Source organism: Pogoniulus pusillus, chromosome 18 (genome assembly GCF_015220805.1).
Source record: "Pogoniulus pusillus isolate bPogPus1 chromosome 18, bPogPus1.pri, whole genome shotgun sequence".
In the NCBI taxonomy this organism is placed as follows: domain Eukaryota; kingdom Metazoa; phylum Chordata; class Aves; order Piciformes; family Lybiidae; genus Pogoniulus; species Pogoniulus pusillus.
Window position 1 is genome coordinate 24866120 of NC_087281.1, and position 12136 is coordinate 24878255.

At 42.3% G+C, this 12136-nt stretch overlaps 1 protein-coding gene across 3 annotated transcripts in view; it reads left to right on the forward strand.

Moving 5' to 3' along the window:
* ZFAND3 (zinc finger AN1-type containing 3) overlaps positions 1–12136 on the forward strand; it is a 137420-nt gene that overhangs the window by 109873 nt on the left and 15411 nt on the right. For 2 of the 3 annotated variants that reach the window (XM_064158852.1, XM_064158853.1), the window contains one exon: positions 5184–5354. In XM_064158852.1, coding sequence (XP_064014922.1) covers positions 5184–5354 — 171 coding nt within the window. Of the gene's footprint in view, positions 1–5183; positions 5355–5808; positions 6317–12136 lie in introns of those variants that run through there. The other variant, XM_064158854.1, reaches the window with a different exon arrangement.

Here is a 12136-nt window from a genome sequence, read left to right on the forward strand (position 1 = left end):
CAGCTGCTTGCTCTTGCAGCAAGAGATGTACAGCAAGCAGCAGACCGAGTGTTCAGCAGGGCTGTACGACCTGTAGCGGGGAGTAATGCGGGAACCTGGCTATAAACATGAAGCACAGCAGCTTAAATACGAGGCGAAAACTAATTAGATTTTCACTTAATGTAGTAGTTCTGGAATTTATTGACAGGAAAGAATAATAGACATTTCCATACTTAGTTAAATGCATGCACTAGCCTAAGCAGTTCACCATTCCTCATACAGTTTTCAACATGCGTTTCATTCGTCTTGGTTGTTGGCACTAAGTTAGTCTCCCCTATGTCATTAGAGTTGGTAGTTAATAGCCTCAATAAGTTACACCACAGTACAAATGCCTGCTTTTACTGTGCTAGCAAAGTGTTTGGTACGTGTGAGTTTGACTCTGCTTTTGTTGCAGTGCATACATCGCATGCCATCACTCATTCGGGGGAAATTAAACCTTGCTGTTGTTGAGCTCAAGTATACAGCTTGCACTCAGGGCAGTATACATACTAAATTCAATGTCCTCACAGTCTTTTAGTGTTCATTTAAAAAAAAGGCAACACGAAGTCCCTGTCTGTAACAGTTCTTGATCTGTATTGCAAAGAGAGAAGGTGAATTTCGCTGCTAGAGTCTTAAACATATCAGAAACGCTTTGGATTTGAAATGTCTTAAAGCAGCTCTTTCAATTATGTATTTCAAACAGCTAGGCTTAAAGTTGTGGATTTTTGTTGTTGTTGTTATTGTTTGCTCATTTTTACTCATTAGAGCTGGAAACAACTACTGTTGGGTGGTTTTGGTAGTTGGTAAGAAATAATAACCTTTGTGGTGCAGCTTCTAGCAGTGATTTCACTCTGAGACAAATGAGTGATGGGACTTGAGTTCTACAGGGGCTATTCCTATGCAGTCTCCCTGTTGCACATTGTACAGGGGCAATGAGTTTTAGTACAATTGCTGTTAAGCTCTATGGTTGGGGAAAAAATAAATCATTGAAGCAGTGATGCTAAGGGCACTGCCGTCATACTAGAGAGATTGCCTGGTTAAATGTTAGCAAACTGTTTACGTAAGAATTTTTGAGACATCTGTCTGTGGTGTTTTAAGAAAAATTGAGGTGAATTCACAGAAGCAATTAATTTCTAATGAGCATGGGTACTTCCAAAGAGATGCACACTTTGGTTTCTGGTGCAGCTTTGACATAGTCGCAATGGCAGGAGAAGATGAGATGTGAATCTCAATTAAAATACCAGAGCCGAGCATTGTCTGCAGTGGGGAGGAACCGAGGTGCTCGCAGTTGTCAACCTTGACTCATAAGGTGTTAATCTTGAATTTCTCTCTCTTCAGTAGTGGTGAACAAGCAAATGGGTTTTGGAACAGTTGTGTTAATTTTAAGTTCATTTGAAATAGAGGAGATTATTTGAAATGATGATTTTGGTGAATGGGATAGAAAAGATTTGTAGAGAGACAGTTTCCTCTGGATTAAATTTCTGATGCATTCTCAAATGCCAGGAAATTAAGTAATCTCTTATGTAAAAATGGAATAATGGAGGAAATTGAACTCCCAGAAAGCTAGAAATTGGCAACAGTGTATTGCTCAGACTTTAGTTAATCCCTGTTCTATAGTTACTGCCTGTGAATGGACAAATTTCTTCATGGCCAGAGGTTTTAACAGCTTGAGCTTCTTTTAAGATAGTTTCAGAGGAGGTGGCAGTGATGTTTGAAGGTTCGTTAATTATTGTGCTTCCTGATGCTCATGCTGGCAGCCAAGATCACAAATGTCAATCTGTCAATGTGATGGGTTCTTCACGAGCAGAAAAAAACCTGAGTGCCTCAAAAGCTGTCATTGAACCAGAGATTAAACAGATTAATTTCATTCTTGAAGCAAGCAGCAGTAGAGGAAGGCTCTTTCCGTCTCTCCCATTCTCCTCCTTCCCTATTACATCTGCTCAGCCCACGTGTCTGCTGGGCTTAAAGTTTACCACCTTCTCCATAAAATGCCGTGAAAGAGCCATCGTGGTTGCTAGTGAAATCTTGGGCATGCAGCCTGCAAAACTCCTTCGTGGCTGCAGAGTAGGGGTGGGACTCAGCTGTGGCAGTTGTAACACCATTTATTATTTGGAGGGGCAAACCTGGATAATGAAGATGAACAGTGACAGTAAGGAACAAATGTGGATTTCTGTCCAAGACATAATAGAATTTTAAAGAACAATATTTTTTATCTTGTGGCCAGATAAGCCTCTCCAGTTTCAGTTCTTCCAGCTAAATTCATTCATTCTCTTACTTCAAATGGGAGTTTGATAGAATTGCCACAATTAAAGGAGTCCCCTTCATCAGACACAGAATAGGATAATCCTTATTTCTTAAGTCTGAATGAGAGTTGCAACTGAAGAGTGTCAGGGACAGTTACTCTGCTGAGCAGTTTCTTTGTGAAATTTCAGGGACAGCTCAGCTCTGTTGTTTATCTTAATTTTTACAGAAAGGTTCTGTGATTTTGTTTATGTCTGCAGGTAAAATGAAAGCATTCTAGACTCTTGGTTTATTCCGAGACTGGGTATTCATTGGTCTAGAAGTAATGCTAAAATGCCAGTTGAATGGAAGATTCATGGAAGGATGAACCATCCTTCTAACAGCAGCCACTGTCAGTCACTGGCTTAAAGAATCCTCATCTCTGTAGCTGCTTTTGGTTGTTATGTAGTTCATACTGAGAATTTGCCCCTGAGTCTAGCTGCAGTGCTTCACCCTGCCCCAAGAGGGTTCTTTTTTGCAGTCCAGATAGTAAAGCTATGTGTAACAGTTTTCTTTTGCTATCAGATCTCTGAAATGTAATATTACAAGAATCCAGATGCTGGAAGCTTTGTTTTGTGCCCAGATAGCATGATAAACTCCTGCAGGATTGAATCCAGAAGTTCTGATTTCCAGTCTGTGTTTTCTCCTTGCTCTTTGTAGCTGCCCATGAGCAGACGCAAGCCTGTCTTCTGTTGATCTCCTTAGCAATGAGTATTAGCTTGGGCTAGTGTGTTCAGGGTGTGTGTAGTCACTGACCAGATGTCCGGTACTGTCCCTGGGAATCTGGCAAAGTGTATCTTGGTGTTAGCACTGTTGAATTTACGGCAAAAAGGTTAGTGTTAAGAATTAGATGGCTAGATTTTCACTTTTCCTTGCTTAACCAACCTATGTTGTTGTTCAGCGAGGTGTTGCCAGTTAACAGGAAATGTGTGATGAAATATTTTACCTACAGGGCTACTAACATGGGACAGCTTTTTTTCTCATTAAAGCACATGGCTTCGTTTACTGATTAGACATTGGTTGACTCATACACATGGGTCCCTCGTCTGGCCTTTATTATAAACAGACTACAATGGGTTCCATCAGCTTCATTCAGAATGCCAGATTTGCTTCTGAGAACTACCAGAACAGCTTGCATTTCCAGAAGCAAAGGTGGGTGGGAGGTAGCTATTTCCAAATACCTGTTTCTCTGAGTAATGAATAAGCAACAAATGATGCAGTTCCCTGTATTTGGCAACAGGGTGGACTGGGACAGATTTTTTACTGAACCCCAAGTCAACCAGGTTGGAGCAGGTACACCCTACTACATTCAAGACTAGCCAGTTCTTCTTAGCACTCTGAACACAAGTGCCTGTGGGACAGGACAAGGGGTAATGGGTATAAACTACAGCACAGGATGTTCCACCTCAACATGAGGAAGAACTTCTTTACTGTAAGGGTCATGGAGCACTGGCACAGGCTCCCCAGAGAAGTTGTGGAGTCTCCTCCTCTGGAGACTTTCAAGATCCATCTGGATGCGTTCCTTGTGACCTGAGCTAGATTGTATGGTCCTGTTGTGGCAGGGGGGGGATGGACTCGATCTATGGAGGTTCCTGCCAGCCTCCAGCATCCTGTGATCCTGTGAGTGCTGTAGCTGCAGCAATTATCTTTTGCTGGATAATCCAGGACAGCTAACACAGAGTAGGCATGCTTTGCATAGGCACAGGACAGCACATAACGGAAACTTAAAGGTAAAAGCATGTCAAGAGGCTTTCTTTCTGCCAAAAAGATACCTTGTTATTTGTGTATGGATTCAAAGTGAGTTTACGTGAACTTATGTAACCAATTGCAGTACTTAGTCTCCTTGCAACACTATTGCAAACAAGTTAATTTTTAGTACAGTTTGGGTTAAATTTATTTGCAGCTTCTATGAAAAAGTAATCCAGAACTGATTCTGCTCTGCACAAGTTTAGGAGGGGGAAAAATACTTTTCTAGCCTGACCTAGCTCAGATTGCAGAGCATATCTGCTGAAATTCGCTGCCTCTGACCTGCCACAAAAATGAGGTATGGGTATCCCACATTCTGCTCAGCAGTGTGCATTTCATGTGCTGCTCCAGGGCCTTGGTCAGCATACGGTCCATTGTGAAACACGGACACAGAAGCACGTCCATGGACCTCACAGATAAAAGGCCCTGCACTACCTGAAGTTAACAGGGTCCTTCTTAAGATTTTCCATACACTCTTGTCTTACAGGCTGAGATGTATAAAGTTATTAACACAGAGAGTATTCTGACTGATTCTCTGGAAGCAGCTGAGCACTTTGAATTTGCAGCGTGCACCAGCGGGTCGGTCTTACTTTGTTTGGGTTGGTACTGTTGGTGTATACCAGTTTAGATTTAAATTGCTACCCACGTGGAAAGAGAAGAAAGCACAGTAAGGTCATGAAAGATGTAATTTATATGCTCTTCCTTAAAAATCTCCCTTCTGCCCAGGAGGGAAATAGGTCAAACCTTTGTTTGGCTAGTTTGTGCTGGGAGAACGAAGAAGGCACAGAGGAGAAACTGCATGAGATGACAGCTGAAGCCTGCAGTTGTTTAGCACGTGGTGGCATGTGCTGTACCTGTACCTCTGTATGACCCAGCCGTGGCGGGAAGAAAGCGAATCAGTTCGTTTTGTATTCAGTACTGCTGGCAGGAGGGGTTCTCGTAGAGAACAAGGAAAAATTGTCCTTCGCCAGATGCTCATTTTGACTGTAAGAAAAAATGTGCATGCAACAGGCAGGAAAGGCTCCCGCTGCGTGGTGGTGACCCCAGCTGAAAGCAATATGCCTTCAGTCTGCCCACAGGGATGCCTCAGCAAGGAAGTTCTAATATTTTTCCTAAAATATTTGTTGTGAACACAACAGATTCCCAGTCGGAGAGTGAGGCTTCCCCTGTGAAGCGGCCGCGGCTCCTGGATGACAGTAATGACAGGCCTGAGGAAAGCAGCCGATCCAAACAGAAGAGCAGGCGCCGATGCTTCCAGTGCCAAACGAAACTGGAGCTAGTACAGCAGGAACTGGGATCTTGTCGCTGTGGTGAGTACTGTTTGTCGGTAGCATCTGGCTTTTCTAATGCAGCCACACTCCCATCCCTACCGAAGGTGGAAGCACAGAGAGCACCTGCCTTTTTTCACTCTTTCAGAGATACTTTAAACAGAAGTTGTAGCTTCCACTGCTTGTGAAAAGTTATAATTAGTTCCTGTATAATTTCCCCTCTGAAACTTTGGCCTTGATGTGCTGCCTTGTCTCGAGAGATCTCAGATGTTAATGAATTTAGCTTCAGAAGTCCCTGTAAGGCAGGAGAGCATCATCCCCACTTGACAGGAGAAGAAACACAAAGCACACTGGTAAATATGCGAAGATGACAGAGCTTTTATAGAGCTTAAAAGAGCATAGGTCAGCATCTACATTCTTCATTTTATCATCATGTTATTATTAAGAAGTTAAAACCAATGCAGCCTTTTAGCCAAAAATGTTTTCATTCTTGCAGTTAACTGGGAGGGAGACTTGTTCACCACACACTTCTAAAGACATCCAGCTTTTCAAAACTTGGTGATACTGCTCAGCTAATTGAATTGAGGCTGATAATCTCATGCAGGCAGCAATCTGGGGGCTTATGCTGCATGCAAATAATCTTTCTGAAACAGTAATTAATGTGGGTAGATTCCAGAGGAGATGCCCTGTCCTTCATGGAACTGTTGTGTACAGAGCTGGCTTAACAGACCCACTGATAATGCACATAGCAGTTTTACCTGCTATAATCTTGTGTTGAAAGCTCTCTGACCGTGCTTGTGTCCATGTATTTGGAGAAGTTTGTTTAGTTGCTACGTTGGGTCCGATCTGCATTCCTTTTTTTTCCCTATAAATATGTGACAAATGTTTCTAGTTGGATCATCTCAGTTTTTCTTGAAAGTAGTTCCATAATTGAACATTGCTGGAATATTGGAGGAATCATTCAGTAGTTTCCACTGGATATATAAAACTTTATGGAAAGACATCTGTTAAAGTTCATAAAGTGTGTTAATAAAACATGAATATGAAACGAAGAATTCTGAGATCCTCAGCAATAAGTGAGGAAATGAATATTTGCATTGCTACTTTACAGATTACATCTTACATGGGATATAATAAACATTTATATCCCACACATTCAATGAGAGAAGTGGGAAGCAGAAGTCTTATTTCCATGTTTACAACACAACTGAAAAGACAGATGATCTGTAATGTTTCATGAGCGCTGTAGTCAGTGTGTGTGTTCTGTGATTGAGATCTTAACTACTTATGTGACATGAAAATAGGCATATCCTGCACTACTTACTTCTCATAATAAGAAGCAGCAAACAAAACGCTGCTGCTGACCAGAACAGGTCACCTCAGCTTCACGTGAGCTAAACTGCTTTTCCAGTGCTCAACAACATGTAGCTTTTGCCATTTTTAAAGAAGCTGCCTTAGAGAAACCATTCTCACTACCTTTACTCCACCCTCTGGAAAATTTGGTTACTTTGCCCATGAATGACCAGCTAGACCAGAAGCCTTGGGAAGGCTGTGACACAAGATAGGACAGAATAAATGTGTTGAAGCTTTCGTTCGTTTAAAATGCTTCTAAATCCACACTGGATTAGGTTATCCTCTTTCTTTTGTTAGGAAGATTCTTTTGTTGGGATGAGATTTAACAAGGCCAAGTGCAGGGTTCTGCACTTTGGCCACAACAACCCCAAGCAGCACTACAGGCTGGGGACTGAGTGGCTGGAGAGCAGCCAGGAGGAAAGGGACCTGGGGGTACTGATAGATAGTAGCTGAAGATGAGGCAGCAGTGTGCCCAGGTGGCAAAGAGAGCCAATGGCATCCTGGCTTGCATCAGGAGCAGTGTGGCCAGTAGGACAAGGGAGGTTATTCTGCCCCTGTACTCAGCACTGGTCAGACCACACCTTGAGTTCTGTGTCCAGTTCTGGGCTCCTCAAATCAAGAGAGATGTTGAGGTGCTGGAACATGTCCAGAGAAGGGCAACAAAGCTGGTGAGGGGCCTGGAACACAAACCCTGTGAGGAGAGGTTGAGGGAGCTGGGCCTGTTTAGCCTGGAGAAGAGGAGGCTCAGGGGTGATCTTATTACTGTCTACAACTACCTGAAGGGGCATTGTAGCCAGGTGGGGGGTGGCCTCTTTTCCCAGGCAACCAGCAACAGAACAAGGGGACACAGTCTCAAGTTGTGCCAGGGTAGGTATAGGCTGGATGTTAGGAAGAAGTTCTTCACAGAGAGAGTGATTGGCATTGGAATGGGCTGCCCAGGGAGGTGGTGGAGGCACCGTCCCTGGAGGTATCACAGTATCACAGTATCACCAAGGTTGGAAGAGACCTCACAGATCATCAAGAAAAGACTGGATGAGGCACTTAGTGCCATGGTCTGGTTGATTGGCTAGGGCTGGGTGCTAGGTTGGGCTGGATGATCTTGGAGGTCTCTTCCAACCTGGTTGATTCTAAAAAAAAAAACAAACCAAAAAAAAGCAGCACAGGCAATGGTGCATGTGTAACTGGCAGCGTTCGAAATATCATCAGCTGGTGTCAAACACACAAGTATGCTCTTAAACAGTAATGGCCAAGGTAAAACACACTTTGATCTGGACTTTGAACGACTGCTGTCAGATTTATTGGCATATTGATCTTTACAGCAATGGGGAAAAACATGGGGAAAAGCCCTTGACTTTAAACATCACAGGAAATCCTGGTAGTCAGAATCAGTAGAAAGGCAGGTACCATTTTAAAAGGACAGATGTGTGTGATTGCTCCGATGGACAGAGAAAGGGTTGCCCACAGAAACATTACATAGCTCAAGCACTGCTGTTAAAATCCAAATTGACTCTCAAGGCTTCACAGAACAGCAATTTTATTGTTAGCTTTTATACATCATCTTGTCCTAATGTTAAGAGGAGATGATTTCCAATAGTTTTTTTGTTGATGTACCTTTTGGTGGCTCTTCGGTGTTATTTTTAGTGGGATGCAGTGGAAATTAAAATACACATACTGGACAATGTTTTAATATAGATATATCTGCAGATATTAATCCACAGGACTTGCCTTTTTAAGAGGGACAGAGAGAGTGAGCTGCTTCTTTAGACCTGAGAGTTTATATGAATTTTAAGATCATTGGGAAACTGCTGTGTTGGGTCTGCTGTCCTCTAGTAAGAGGTCCAGAGGGGTGATGCTGCTGAGCTTGTTCACTTGACACTACATGGAATTTTAGACAGACTGGACAGAGCAGCAAGGCTTTGGCATGAAGAAAAACAGTTTCCTACCGCGAAGGGAGCTCTAGTGAGGGTTCTTCATATTCAAACACAACATTCTTCAGCTGCAGAAAGGTTTGTTTATTTTCATACAGGCAAACTCTCAAGATCTTTTTTCATTCTGCTTCCCCTCTGTACAAGTTATTAACTGCTGACAAGAAATTCACATCTCATAAATAATGCTTAAGAGCCATTGCTATGTAAACCGAATGCGTTATGAATTGTGATGGGCCTTTTTGTAGCAGTCTGTGCCTGGAGCAGGAAGAACAGAGGATGTCATTTTCATTAATTTCTAATGAGGTGCCAATTAAAGGCAAGGAAGGAACTCGGAAGGGAAGAGTCACAGAGCTCCCCTGAATCCCGTACCCTGGGGCTGTCAAATGAGCGTGCTGCCAAGCCTTCTCTGAAAGTTCCAGTAAATTACAAACTCATCCAGAGCACACACAGACAAATTCAGCTTCTCTTTGATCTTCAAAAGAGCAATTTGTAAGATGAGTTCTGAGCCTTTTCACGTTGTGAACTGAGGGAAGTGATAGGAATTGTTAATTGCTGATGCACTTTGCAAGCTTCGGTGAGAAAAATACAGGTTTTAATGAAGTCTCATTTTGTGCCTATCTGACTGCATAACCTTTAAATCAACACTCCCAGAACAAACCCAGCTTCCTGTCAAACGTTTCTGGATGGCAGTTACACTAGGCATGTTTTCAGAACAGCGACTGTCCCTAGTTTTGGTGAGGCTTTCAGTTGTTTTGAGCCTCACGATGGGTAATTGTTATACTGAAGGAAGGTAACAGTTTAATGTGAGATTTAGTACATAGTTTTGTCATCGTGAGTTATGGGAACCATATTCTTCAGGTTACAGTTCTGTTACAGCATTTCTCTGCGGGTGTAAGCAGTTCTAAATCAGTTGCCTGTGATCCTTGATCTGAAAATTAAGTTGTCAGTTCAGTGATGTGATAAGCAAGTGGTTGCCACAAACTTGCTTTAGAACTAGGGGAGGCAAATTTATGAGTTAAAATAGCTGTCTAACACAGAGCTTTGAAAATGTATTTTAAGGAAAGGCAGGTTGTCTGCATTTTTAGAAGATACTGAGCTGTAAGCTTATAAGCCATAGAAGTTATTTTGCCCAGAAAAGCCCAGTTTAATTTTATGGCAGAGGCTTAGTATTTCACAGCAAAGACTAGTTCTGTCTATCACCTGCTGTATGAATCCAACACAGAGAAGTCTGCAGTGGTCTTTAACACTGTTGCAGGAGATGTGACAGGATATTCTAGATGATCAGTAAAGCTCTTTCACATCTGCCGTAGAATCATAGAATCAACCAGGTTGGAAGAGACCTCCAAGATCATCCAGTCCAACCTAGCACCCAGCCCTAGCCAGTCAGCTAGACCATGGCACTGAGTGCCTCATCCAGGCTTTTCTTGAACACCTCCAGGGATGGTGACTCCACCACCTCCCTGGGCAGCCCATTCCATTGGCAAATCACTCTCTCTGTGAAGAACTTCTTCCTAACATCCAGCCTAGCCTGCTCTTCTCCAGGCTGAATAACCTCCAGTCTCAGTTGGCAATTAAGGAATAATTAGTGCAGTGTACCAACTCTTCACCAGCTTTTTTTTAATGGTTTGCTATGTGTTGGTCACATCCTAAGAGACATGTGTGTAGCTCAGGCTTCACCTGTCCAGAACTCTTGGCGATCAATAGGTTGGCCAAAATAATGGGCCCTGAAAAGTAAGCCTGTCTTTAGCTTCCATGTTGTCAGTACTGTAAGAGAGCTGTTGCTGATTTGTGTGCTTCTTAGACAGGAGTCTCAACTTTTTGGGGTTCTTTAGCCAGAGTAGATCTTTAACAGGATGTAAAGATGCTGAAACCTTCCAGTTTGATCAGACTGTATTGTGGTCTGCTGTGGTCCACTCTGACCAAACTGTTGTTCCTAGGATTTCTTGGCTGTGTGGGCTGAAAAGATTGTCTTGAAGTTTTACTACTGGCTTAGGCTGTGTTGTACCAAGGAACAATTTCCCAGGATGTGGATAGCTCTGAAAATTTAATGTATTCAGTGCTCTCTTGATGGATGCTGCAGTAACTGCTAACCTCAGGCGAGGGTGAAGGCGAAGCGTGTTGCTTTGCAGTTTTTGGTTGTGAGACGTTAGCAAGTATTGATGCTTGTCTGTTTCTTGACTGGAAGGGATGCACATTCACAAGCAGCTTCTACAGCAGTAGACTGAGTCAGGATACAAGTCTAACTTTGATGGTTAGCCTGAGTGCTGCCCCACTGTGCTGAATGTGTGAAATGTGAGTATAGCACGTTGTTGGAGCACACCACAGCCTGCTCCTTTATAGGGACATACATTTCCTGCCTAATTAGTCTGGAATTTTATGTGAATATAACTTTATCCATATAAACCACTGCTCACTGTGATTGAGATCTTAACTACCAAAGCCCATTTGTAGAAAGAAGACACAGATTTTAGTCTCTGCAGTGTATGATATGCTGGGTGTCTTGAGAGGGTGCTGAATGTGACTTTAATGCAAAGTGGGTAAATGCCATGGTAAATTTTAGTTACAAGTTGGGGAAATGTTTCCTCAAGATGTGGTTAGCACGGGTGAGATTATTTTGAGCACAGAAAATCAATGTGTCTGAGTAGTACATAACTGGATTTGTACTTTGTGGCTTGTTTCTTGAAAGGATAATGCATAAAAACACTTAAGAGTCTGCATTCTTTGCTTAGATTAGAGGAAGGCACAGGAAGAACAGAAAATAAAGAATTAAGGGCATAATAATGCAGGATGCACAGTTGGCTTGGATAACTAATTTATTCATCTAGGGAGTGAAAGATAAAGTAGAAGCTAAACTGTGAAAGACTGTAAAATAGGGAGGTAAAGCAACCACAAACTGTGTATTTGAGTAATCTTTCAATTACCTGCCTAGAGGAAAAAAACACATGTAAATGAATGCTTAACTACACTGACTGAAAACAGGCAGGAAAAAATAGGGGCAATGGGACAGGCAATTATAAATGCCTGTTAAGTAGATGAAAGGAATTAGTGACAGAAACAAAGGTACTCTGGTTGGCTGGTAAAGCAAGAGAGAAGACTTAAGTTAGCTGATCAAAAAAGTGTCTGTCCAAAAAATGCTTGTGAAGTCTTCAGTTTAATTTTTGTACTAATATCAGTACACCACATACCATTGCATGTGAATTAGTGATCATGAGGAAAGTTACTCCTGGGAACAATTGAGAAGTCATCTGAAGAAAGTGGCTAAAGGGGAAGCTGACCTTAAGGTGATGAGGGAATATACCCAAGGCCAGCACATTAATCTTGCATTAGAACAATGTTAAAACTAAATTGTCATCGTATCCCTTACAAAATACTGTACATCCTAAGCCATCTCGTGACTCGAGGTTCGTGTGTTCTAACTGTAATTGGTGCTTGGCAGTTCTATGTATCTGTATGTGTAGAAATGGATACCTGTAAATAATACTAACAGTGGAAGGGATTTCACATTAATGACTAAATGCAGATTAAAGGAGATAAGCATTATAA